Source organism: Ornithorhynchus anatinus, chromosome 16 (assembly GCF_004115215.2).
Source record: "Ornithorhynchus anatinus isolate Pmale09 chromosome 16, mOrnAna1.pri.v4, whole genome shotgun sequence".
NCBI lineage: Eukaryota > Metazoa > Chordata > Mammalia > Monotremata > Ornithorhynchidae > Ornithorhynchus > Ornithorhynchus anatinus.
The window spans coordinates 9044380-9056484 of NC_041743.1; the positions used below are offsets into that span (position 1 = coordinate 9044380).

Sequence of the window (12105 nt, forward strand, 5' to 3'; positions counted from 1 at the left end):
GCTCTCTGTGCCAAGCACTCTTCTAAGCGCTAGGATAGATACATGTTATTCGGGTTGTCCCACGTGGGGCTCACACTTTAAATCCCCATTATACAGATAAGGTTACAGGCACAGAGAAGTTAACCTGTTCAAGATCACATAGCAGACAAGTGGTGGAGCAAGGATTAGAACCCATGTCCTCTGACTTCCAAGCCCATGTTCTTTCCACTAAGAACAATTCTGAAACAAAATTGGTCTCTGCCCAGCCTCTAAATATCAAACAGGATGACATGAACAGGTTTGAGATGCGCTCTACATGTTCTTCTGAGCCTATCCTCTCCAAGGGAGGTTTAAATGCAAGGCTGGATGCATGCCAGAGGAGCCCCAGAGGATTGTTCTTTATGTCCTGACGAACCAAAATTGCTGAGCCATTTGGCATGACCAGTGGCCTGGTACATATCCAGTCAGGCACACTGATTCTCAACGTGTCTCTGGCTGAAAACCCCAGAACCTGAGCCATTTGTAGAGCCATCCTAGAGGGGAAGGGCCAGCCCATGGGGATTGCTCCAATCCCAGGCTGACCTCTTGGGGCCCCTCAAGCCTCTGGGGAAGTCTTGGTTCCTCTTCAAGGACAAATGAATGCTTATCTTCTGAACTGAAGCCACGTCTGGCTTGCGGTCTCTGGAGTAGAAACAGAGATGTGTTTGTCCCTTCATCAGAGCCACGAGGTTCAACTCTGTATGACATTGTGCTCAGTGACATCTTCAGTCAGCCATTTTACAGTTGAATATTGACTGCACATGGGAAGCTGAGCCCTAAATACCATGTGGGGAGGGGAGTGGGTTTTTTTTTTTTACAGACAAGGCAGTCCAAATCCCTGATCTGCCTGAGGGACTGCATTGATTTTCACCTTTATGTGGATGCCAGGGCTCTTACTTAATAATGATAATAATAGTGGTATTTATTAAGTGCTTACTATATGCCAAGCACTGTTCTAAGTGCTAGGGTAGATGCAAGATAAACAGATTGTCCTACGTGGGGCTCCCAATCTTAATCCCCATTTTACAGATGAGGTAACTGAGGCACAGAGAAGTTAAGTGACTTGCCCAAAGTCACACAGCTGACTAGTGGTGGAGCCGGGATTAGAACCCACAACCTCAGACTCCCAAGCCCGTGCTCTTTTCACTAAGCTATGCTGCTCCTCTGAAGGTCCCTAAGGTGAGATAGAAGAGAGAGACAAGTTTCTCTCCTGCCGGCTGGGCCCCTTACTGTGCCCCCCTAGAGGATCTGGAAGCTGTTGTCCCTTCCCTCTACACCTTATTGTCACCTTCCCTTAACAGCACTCTGCCCCAGGTTGAAATGTGTCGAGATTGTTTATGGTATTTAAGCACTTACTATTTGCTAGTACCTTACCAAGCACTAGGAAGATACCAGCTAACCAGGCTGGATGCAGCCCATGTCCCACGTGGGTCTCACAGCCTTAATATCCATTGTACAAATGAGGAAACAGAGACACAGGGAAGTGAAGTGACGCCCAAGGTCATACAGCAGACAGGTGGAGCTGGGATTAGAACCCAGGTCCTTGTGACTCGCAGGGCCCGGGCTCTGTCCACTAGGTCATGCTATTTCCCTTGCAAAATGCTTCAACAGATCAGGATGCTAGCATTGGGAAACATCTCTTCCAATCGGTCAGGGTTATGGAGTGCTTACTGTGTGCCAGGCACACCCTTGGGAGAGTATAATACAATAGAGTTCGTAGAAAGGATCCCCGCCCTCAAGGAGTTTACAGCCTTTACTGTCCAACCCGATTTGCCTGTTTCAAGCCCAGTGCTAAGTACAGGGCCTAGCACATAGTAAGCGCTTAACAAATACTATTATTTTGAGAAGCAGCTTGGCTTAGTAGAAAGGCTTGGGAGTCAGAGGTTGTGGGTTCTAATCCAGGCTCCACCACTAGTCAGCTGTGTGACTTTAAGTATCCTGACTCTTAGTCCGGGCTCCTCTTCATCAAAACATGATTCGTAGGAAGTTTCCTGCCACTCTAACCTCTGGGTTCTGGCTATATTTGGGCTCTCTCTCCTTAGTTTCTTGGATGTCAGTTTCCCCTTTTCCTTTTAAAGTCTACCATGTTTCATCCAGCTTGCTCTGGGCAACAACTACCAAGAAACCAGAGCCCTGAATGCCTTTTATAGTGACAAATAAAGACTCCATAGACTCCATAGGCAACAGATAGAGCCAATCCCTACCCAACAATGGGCTCGCAGTCTAGACTCTATGGTCTCAGTAGTGTTCTCTGAAAAATGGGGGTAACGGCCCTTGATCCTGACTGATACTAGTCAGGCTCTCTGATACTCTCAGGAATCTGCAAAGATTCTTTTTTTTTGTTAATCTGGAAGGTGAGGAAGGGGAGAAGAATAGGGCAAGGAGAATTAAACCGAAGTAGTATTTGGCTTATTGCCCCAAACTTTGAGTAATTTTCAGGGAATGTCATACCTAAAAGAGTTGCTAGCTGCCTTTTCTGTCTGTTTTAGGCTTCCAAGTAGTGTCAGCTGCTGTGTTCAGTGAATGGACTTTCCAATAAATGTGGCTGCCTGACTGACCTTGGTTAGAATACGTCTATCACCCAGACTGAGAGGAGCACAGAAATGACTACTAGGTCTGGGCAGATCTAGGGGGGTTGGGAGAGGCTGGTGGGAAGAGCACGTAGGTGCCCAGGACATCTCAGGCATAGGGTTTGAATATTTCCCAGCTATATTGGAGAAATCCAATTCCATGCCTCTGCCGTGAAATTGTAGATACGAGTGTAATGTGTTACACCCATTCCCATCCCAGCAGACATTGCCCCATGTGCATTAAGATTCAATTTCAGGGATCTGACTGGCATGACAAAGCCAGCAGGTATCAATGGAGATTTAGTACATAAATTGCGCAAATAGGGGAATGGGTTGGAAATCAGATGGCCTATTTTATGCAGCTGCCTTGTCCCCTTCATTCCATAGGGCTGCCTCTGTCACTTCTTAATTTTTCTTCTAAATTATTGGTTTTTTTACCTTTGGATGAAGAACTCGAAGTTAGTTCAGAAAGCATGGAAAATTCATTTCATATTATCTATTTAATCTATGTATTAAGAATGCATTCTTAATATATGCAATCTTAGAAATCATTGACAAATGAAACATGGGGCAATTTGGCTAGATTGTAGAGTAACAGAGAGTGTAGAAAAAGAACTGAACAGTCATTCTGGTTTCACCCTTAGCCCACATTCTCTCATACAGTCTGTTAACCCTAGGTAGGAGGTTTGTTTTGATTTAAGGCATCAACTATCCAGGCATTAGGGCAGTAGAGCTTTGGGAACAGAAGATGATTGGAGATCAAACAAGCCACATTCAGGGACCCTCTATCCTGTTCTGAAGCAGAGTCAGGTTCTTTGCAGCTCACTGTGCCCATCTGCAACTGAGTCACGTTCTCCCTGACAGGGTTGTCCTCAGGCACTGTGGGGCTCAGAGTATCAGGCTAGCCTGGGGAAGGGAATTGGGAGGAGGTTGGGGAGGAAGGAATAAAGAGAAGAATCACTTACTGGTGCGGCAGTTCTGCCTTTTGGAATACTCCTCCTGCCGTTGTTTTGAAACTCAACCTGTGAGCTCATTGGTTCCAGGAGCCGATTTGGACCTGGACCTTGCGACTGTGCTCCTCGTGTGGTGTGGGACCCAGCACATTTGCCCTTGTTTGTCATATCCTACGGACGGCCCTACTTCTGGGTGTGGAGGGGACCAATCACTTCTCCCACTCTTTTGACCACAATTCCAATGCCCCATCACCCTCACACTCCAACAGCCAGTCACTTAGCCACCATCTCCACACTGATGCCCCCTCCCCAACACTTCCTCCCCTCCTCCCTTCTCTCCTCTTCTCTTCCCCTCCCCACATCCCTTCCTCTCAACTCCTCTTGTCTCTTTCCCCTCATCCTCACAATTGGTTCCAGTCGGGTTACATGAGCCACTGCCTGGAGGGAAAAGGCAATAGGGTCACTTAGCTGCCCCTTTCTCCACACTGCTATCGTGTTCTGTCAATACGTAATTGACCAAGACCTGATTGAATGGGGTGAAATTGAGATCAGCCGGTGCTTGGGTCCCACTCAATTAACTTGTGCTCCTGAGGGGACTGGGGGCATGGAGTGGGGCGGAGGACTGTTAATTACATGTGATTGGGCCAGCTGCTCCTGGTATTTCTTGCCAGCATTATTGGGAGCGATGAGATAAACCCAGCCTTGTTGGAGTTGAAGTTAAGTGGGCTGCAAGAACAGAAGCCCATCTAGATCAGTGCGGTGCCCCTAGGCTATGCCAGCATAATGGCTGCAGGGCATCAACCTTCTCTGTGCCTCAGTTACCTCATCTGTAAAATGGGGATGAACACTGTGAGCCCCAAGTGACATGGATGTTGTTCAATCTTATTACCTTGAATCTCCCCCAGTGCTTAGAACAGTGTTTGGCTCATAGTAAGTGCTGCTAATAAATACCATTTTTAAAAAAACCCTCCTGAGGGTTGATCCTGCCAAACTGTCTCTCAACAAGAACTCTGTTTCTTCTTCCCCAACTTGTCTGCCATGACACCTCAAAAATGAGCCTGAAAGGTCACCTTCATCTCATCCCATAGGGCTTTGCCTAGGTCCCACCTACTTACTAACTTCTGAAAATCTTACCAGCTCCCCAGGAGTATCACTCCTTAGCCCCTCAGCGTACTCTCTATTCTCCCCTGAAAAGCATACATCCTGAAAAGCAAGACCTTTTTCAGGTCTTTGCCCACAGCTGCTTTAGTATATGACCTGCTTTAGGGATCTACTTTAAAAGCCCATGTCTGTTAACCTTGAAATTATGAGGCCTCTTCATGCCTCTGAAGAGATTTCTGCGGGTGGCAAAGGTGGACATAGCATTTCAGGAGGGAAGAAAAATAAATTTATCAAGGGAGAAGGAAAAAAGAATCTCATTCACACATCCAGCTCCACTTCAGATCCACTTCAGGTCAGTGGTGAATCTCTCCCTGACATTCACTCTCATATAAATACCACACAGTTTGGTCTTCATATTTGTCCTTTGCTGAGTCATATCAATGGTAGATGCAGCCCAGTATTCTCTCTCTGGTAGTGGCCACAGGATGCTGGAAAGAGCCACATGATAGTTTCCTCCCTCGGGGATACACCACAGAGTTCAGTCATCATACTCGGCCAGAACTCATCATTCCAAAAGTAGAGGAGGATCTGGAGTGCTGACCAGACCAGGTTTTCCACTCATGCAGGCAGAGGCCAAGGCTCTGAGCCATAATGTGACTATTCTGGCACCCCTAGCTTAGTGTGTTGCTGTACCAGGGACCCGATATGCCCTTGAGATCAGAATGTTGTTTTGGCTAGTATTATCCCAAGAAGGATTCCCGTATCGCTGCTTCTGTCCACATCCCCCTGTGGGCCAAAGTGGAGTAGCTTGATATCTGAGGAGTTCTGTGAAGTAAAGACAACACTGGACCTTCAGAAACCCTAAGACTATGCCAGGCCTTCCAACATCTCAGGAGCCTAGAGCCCATGTTCATGGAGAGAAATCTGTGTAAACCTGTTAATGCCCTTTTGCTTTCTCTTACTTCCACTTCTGCCTCTTTTCCCTTTTCCTCACTGTTGGGCTCTCTTTTTTTTTTAGAGACAGATGCTCTTAGCAGAGAAGTTTGGCCAGTTGCTGCCCTCTTCCGTCTAGCTGTCAATACAGTGACATTAATCCAGCAGTTTTCAGTGTAAGTATCCAGCTGAAGTCTATGACATATATGAGCCTCCTACCTCCAAGCCCAGGCTGGAAAAGCAAGACCCTTCTTAAAGGTCTCCCCCTACCTACTCTTTTGCCAGGAGTGGACAAGACTCCTATGTGATCTGGTCAACCTTTTCTTGAAAAGTATTGACCATCAGTGGGAAGTGGAGAGGGGGCTGCCCTTTAAATTCACCCCCAAGTATTTCGTAGAGAAAACCCCTTTTCCCTTCACGCTCAATCCATTTTCAGAACTGCCACATGGAAGACTTTGCTCTAACTCTCGTAGTTAATGTCAGCCTGGCTTGAGTGAGGTCTCCTTGGCTGGCAACGGCCTTACAGAACGATTCGACTGTGAGCCCGTCATTGGGCAGGGATTGTCTCTATCTGTTTCCGAATTGTCCGTTCCAAGCGCTTAGTACAGTGCTCTCTGCACATAGTAAGTGCTCAATAAATACTATGGAATGAATGAACTCATTTGGTTTGTAGCCCCCTGGTGGTGGATCGGAAGTATAACCGGTGAGCCAGAAATGGGTTGAATTTGCCTCACCCCTTCCTCCCTTTCTCTTGCAGGTCCAACGCACCCTTCATTGAACGTGAGTACCCTTGTTCACTTTGATCACGGGAACCCTCTCGGTCCTTCTTGCCGCCTTCCTTTCTACTTGGCACTGTTGGCCCTGATGTTTCTGAAATTGGCAGCATTAAACCCTCCATGAATGACTGGCACTGTAGTAGATCAGACCCTTATCGCCCCGTGACCCGGTTGCTTTCGCCTTTGCAGTGAACTTTGCAATGTAGTGCCAGTGGATTGAGGGGATCCAAGGACACTGAAACTTGGCTGGGCAAGCTTTTTGTGCCTCTGACCTTTTGTCTTCCTGAAGAGCTGGGCTCCCGTTTGTTTTCTTTCCCCGGGTCCTAGAGGAGAACTGAGAGACTGTTTAGAACTTATTTGGTTCAGACCTAGACGTATCCTCTGCTGAGGTGAGCAGAGAAACAGAGTTAGCCTCATTCTGCATGGCATGGTGGATAGAGCACACGCCTGGGAGTCAGAAGGTCATGGGTTCTAATACCAGCTCTGCTACTTGTCTACTGTGTGACCTTGGGCAAGTCAGTTCACTTCTCTGTGCCTCAGGTACCTCATCTGTAAAATGGGGATTGAGACTGTGAGCCCCACGTGGGACAGGGACTGTCTGGTTTGATTTGCTTGTATTCACCCCAGTGCTTAGTACAGGGCCTGGCACATAGTAGTTGCTTAACAAATACCATTATCATTATTATCAGTCAGGAAGTCAGGGATTAGTATAATGGCCTAGACCTGAACTAGTTTCAGGGGGGTTTCAAAGAAAACACTGAATGAAATACTTAGCAATCATATGAGGGCCATTCAGAGAGGCAGCACCCAATTTGGGAGTGTATTAGACCGGGGAGTGACTATTTCAGGGGCAGCAGTCGTGTTTCCCCTCCCCAAAGTAAGTTCAGGACTGAGGGGGACAAAAAAGTCTCTGTTCTGTGGGTCCAGTCAGTCAATTGCATATTTTGAGTGGTCACTGTATGCAGATCACTGTACTAAGCACTTGGGAGAGTGCAATATAACAATAAACAGACACATTCCCTGCCCACAAGCTTACAGTCTAGAGGGGAAGACCAGCATTAATATAAATAGAATTGCATCCAGGCTTTGGGAGCTTCTAGAAAGTTTGGGGCAGGGTGGGGCATGATCTGATCTTCTCTGGCCCTGAGTTGGCTGGGGGCAGTGGGAACTGCGTAGGGCTGGCCCTACCTTACAGGCCAACAGCAATTGCCTGTAGCGGGTTGGGGCACCTGCCTCTTCTCATTGCAACTCCCACTTCTCATTCAAGGTTCAACTGCCTTCTGCATCACTACCTTTAATCTAGGGTGCCAGAATGGCTTGAGCTGGCCCTCGGGCTGTGAGGCGTGTCCCACAGGGCATTGGGTTTGAAGGCCTAGTTCAGTATGAAGTGGCTGTTGCACAACACTCCTCTTGAAACTGACACCCTATTTCATGTACTGTTCAAGTGGAAAATATCTCAAGAGTATCAGGCAGTATCAGCTCTTTTCTGGGGATCCCACTGTGCCATCTCCAGGATTACACAGGTGGGAACAAGGGACTTTTTTACTTCAATGGTATTTGTTAAGCTCTTTCTATGTGCCAGGCACTTACTAAGTGCTGGGGTGAATACAAGTTAATCAGGTTGGGCACAGTCCCTATCCCATATAGGGTTCACAGTCTTAATTCCCATTTTATAGATGAGGTAACTGAGACACGGAGAAGTTGCCTAAAGTCACACAGCAGATAAGTGGCAGAGCAGGGATTAGAACCTAGAACCTCTGACTCCCTGGCCCAAGCTCTTTTCATTAGGTCAACCTGTAGTTTAACCTCTGGTTAAAATTGAGCTACTGTCTGCCAAGGAACCAGTGAGCCCCCTGTACTGTAGGGTGCGTGTTACCATCCCATCCCCTCAACTAGGCATGAGGCGGGCTGCCTCCACTTGAGCCACAGAACTTGATGAGGGCCTAGGAAAGACGGAGGAGAAGCCATGACTTTATTTATTATATTTTTACATCTTGTCTAACCACTTCAGTGCCAGAGGATATTCCTCCCATCTTGTTTATTTTTCCCCCACCTGTTTTTTGTTTTTGTTCCTGTTAGGGGATGTGACAACCTGCCTCCAGGGAGACTATTAATGAACATCCTATTGTACAACTCCAGACCACAGTATGCTGTCATCTGCCTTTCAGATTATCTTTTGAGTTTAATTTCAGGGAGTGGCAAGAGGACTCAGTGAGGCAATCCAGATGTTCTCTGGGTGACTGCCCATGACATACTTTCAAGGAGAAAGGTGGGAAAAAAGGAGAGAGAAAGGGTAACCCCTCCACGTCTTCATCTACAGAGATGGGGGATGTGAGCTGAAGCAGGACAGGAGAGTGCTACTTCTGTGGAACTCTTTACTGTCTGATAGCCTGTTTAGACTCAGCCTAAACTCAGTCCTACCTGGAGGCAGGGGAATGAAGGCCCCTCCCAGCCCTCACATTTTTTTAATGGTATTTCTTAAGCACTAACTATGTGCCAGGCACTGATTCTTTAATTTTACCTTTGAGTTTCCTCTGAAATGTTTTCTTACCTGCCCAGAGATATGCCAGCTGGTGGAAAGAGGTAGATATCATACAGATTTGTGACTCAGAGCTGCAAGTTGCATTCCTGCCCTTAGCCCTGGCCCTGGGGGTACTTTGAACCTCTCTGGGACCTAGACAGTCAAAGCCCCTAGACCCTGGCAGGAGGCAGATGATCAATTAGAACTGGTCAGGTACACAGCCCCAGATGTGGGGCTACAAATAAGATACTGCTGGCCTATTTACATAGCTCCTGGTACAATTCGCGTCTTTTTCTAGTGGGGTCTGGGGCAGGGAGGGCATCAGTGAAGCTTCCCTTAAACTTGAACTTCCCAAATAAGGCTCCCAGGGGATAACCTAAGTACTTCTACTTTTCAGAGTTTGATGGAGAATCGGGCGGATGACAGCGGGAACTGTCGTAATCACCGGAGGAATCCTTGCGACCGTGATCCTGCTCTGCATCATTGCTGTCCTCTGCTACTGTAGGCTCCAGGTCAGTGCCAACATGGAGACTGGATCCAGAGAGTGTCAGCCTACTGTGGGCAGACCCTTTCCCTCAGCTGGGGACCGCTCTTTTGAATATTAAGTTTCAGTTTCGGGTTGCGGGGGAGTAACGGGAAGAGTAGGAAAAAGAGTGCTATTCAGTTAGTAGCCTCAGTGCTGCAGATCATTGCTTTGGGGCCACTCGTTTTAGGAGCGAGGGACAGGGCAGGTGCATCGCTTGCTGGGTTTCTCTTGTCTTTTCCCAGTTGCTCAGGAAGGTCTCTCTCTTTGGTCTGCAAATACACTTCTGTTATTATGTGTTCCTTTCTGGGCCTACTGAAAGCTTGGGGACTGAGCGTTGAGCTTTCCATAAGGCAAAGGCCTTTAGTCAAAATAGAAAATGAGAATTTAAGTTTTGTCAGGAAGCTCTGTAAAACCCCTAAAGGGAAGGGGAACAGGAGAGAGAGGAGGACAGTGTAATGGGCCCAGGGACATCCTAGCCCCAGCTCACCCAGAAAGTTCCAGTTTGGCTCCCTAGAAGAATTGCCCCACCTCACTTCCATTGCATGGAAGTTCTGCTCCTCTTGGTCACTGATTCTTGAATTTCCGGCAGCCAGTGGGCAACATCCCTAATGGGTCTGGATTAGTCACGTAGAACCCATTCAGAAGAGGAATGAAGTGGGAGAAGTAAAAAGTGGCAACTTAGCTAGGCATGATTTTGGTCTAAGAAAGAAGATGACAGCCCTTTCTGTGTCATGCCAGAGCCCGGCCAGGACACTTGCTCCTTCTATTTCATATGCACCAAACAAACTCCACTGCAGTATTGCAAACTTTCCACATGGCTGGAGTTGGCACAGTGATAGGTTTCTGGGCTTATATGTGTAATGGGTGTTCATGGAAATGTGTACATCTGCAGACATAGCTATTCCCAGGCATATAGGGAGGAGGTGGGGGAGGATGCCCATCACCTCTCACTAATCGGCAGGCTTCGTTCACTCCCCCTTCCCCCGGGCAGTATTACTGCTGCAAGAAAGATGCATCTGATGATGAGGAAGAGGAGGAGGAGCCTGACCTTCCTGCTCACTCCCGAGTGTCCACCTGCAACGCTTGCAGTTCTCAAGTCCTGGATGGCCAAGGCATGGCATCTCTTTCCAACGAGCTCTCCAACCAGCAGCAGCAGGGTGCTCAGAGCTACTGTCCCACCTACAGCTCCCCCTTCTACATCCGGACTGCTGACATGGTGCGCAATGGCGGGGAGAGGATCACCTACACCCCCACCTGCTACAAGGAGGTGGGGCCACCTCTCAAAATGGCGGCCTTCCACAGTTATCCGGTGACCCGGCCCAGCCTTGGACGAGAGGCTTTTACCAACCCAAGGGCTATTAGTACAGAAGTGTGACCCCTATCCCCTATCCACTGAACACTGCTGCAGGAGCAGGGTAGGGTACAGCAGTGAAAGGACCCCCACCCCTTGGATTTTATCCATCTGTTTCTATGGCTTTTCTCGCCACGTGGAATAGGGGTTCCTTGGAGTGCATGCCACTAAGTGACAGAACCATCACTCTCCTGGCTCTGGCTCCTGCTAGGGCATTACAGGATGGCAGACGGAAGGAGAGTGATGCTTTGCCTCACAGGACAATTTTGTAGCCCCCTGCAACTGTATTTACTTTGCCATTTCTATTCACTGGCAGGGCTTATCCCCTGAGGGCTATATACAAAAACAAATCCATCTCAAGCTGAGAGAGAAGCGAGAGAGAGGGCTGTAAATTAATGCAGCATCCATGAACCCCTAAATGCCTCGGTAGGTGGACTGAATATGCTCCGAAGAGAGAGCAAAGCATCCTGTGTTACATCAGGAGCAAGAAATGGAAGAGATGAAAAGAAAGAGAACATGGAGAGTACCACCATTTAAAGAGTGGGAATTTAGACACACTCGTTTGATGAAGTTAAGAGGAAAGTCTAGCAGCAGTTTGTTTCAAAATCTGGTGTCGTCGTAGTTGTAGTAACTGAATGCTGCTAGCACCTATAGTCAAATTTAAAAATAGAAAAACCTATTACTGGTTATGTGAGTCTTCACACCAAACACATATGGCACACCCATAATCACAGAGCCAAGAAAGGGCCTTTAAAATAATCTAATCCAGTCCTCCAACCCCCCCTCCCAGAAGAAAGTGCTTCATTTTCTGACTTTTAAAAATTTAGAAAATCCATCCTCAGCAATGGAAATGGAAGAATTAAAATCGTTGGAAGAAAGATTTGGGGAAGGACTCTACTGTCATATTCAAAGGAGGATTTTCAAGCCAATTCCCTAAAAATGCTTAAACTGTAGACATAAGGAAGGCATGTATTGTCCTTAAAGGATGAATATTTTTATGAAAACACTGTTTTTGGCCATTGTGTACTAAAGTCTTAGACCCCACCTGCCCCTTTGGTGCATGGACAAAAATAACTGGGCTAAAATTTAATCTTTGATGGGCTTTCTAGTGTTTTACTGAGGACAGACGGGCTCTAATTTTGGATGATAACCTTGTCTGTTGCTCATGCCTCCTTCTCTGACTCCATCATTCCCTCCTCCCAAGTGCTTCAGTAGGATCTCCCACTTAATCCCCACTCTACCACTTGTCTGCTGTGTGACCTTGGGCAAGTCCACTTCACTTCTCTGTGCTTCAGTGACCTCATTGGTAAAATGGGGATTGAGACTGTGAGCTTCACACAGGACAGGAACTATGTG

The 12105-nt window shown here is 47.4% G+C and overlaps 1 protein-coding gene across 3 annotated transcripts in view; it reads left to right on the plus strand.

Annotated features, from left to right (window-relative positions):
• FAM163A (family with sequence similarity 163 member A) overlaps positions 1-11753 on the plus strand; it is a 39753-nt gene extending 28000 nt beyond the window's left edge. For 2 of the 3 annotated variants that reach the window (XM_001515932.5, XM_039914295.1), the window contains 4 exons: positions 5661-5751; positions 6333-6355; positions 9270-9384; positions 10390-11753. In XM_001515932.5, the coding sequence (XP_001515982.2) occupies positions 9292-9384; positions 10390-10773 (477 nt within the window). In that variant the 5' untranslated portion in view covers positions 5661-5751; positions 6333-6355; positions 9270-9291 and the 3' untranslated portion in view covers positions 10774-11753. Of the gene's footprint in view, positions 1-5660; positions 5752-6332; positions 6356-8430; positions 8497-9269; positions 9385-10389 lie in introns of all 3 variants that reach the window. The other variant, XM_007668948.4, reaches the window with a different exon arrangement.
• Positions 11754-12105: the final 352 nt, after the last annotated feature.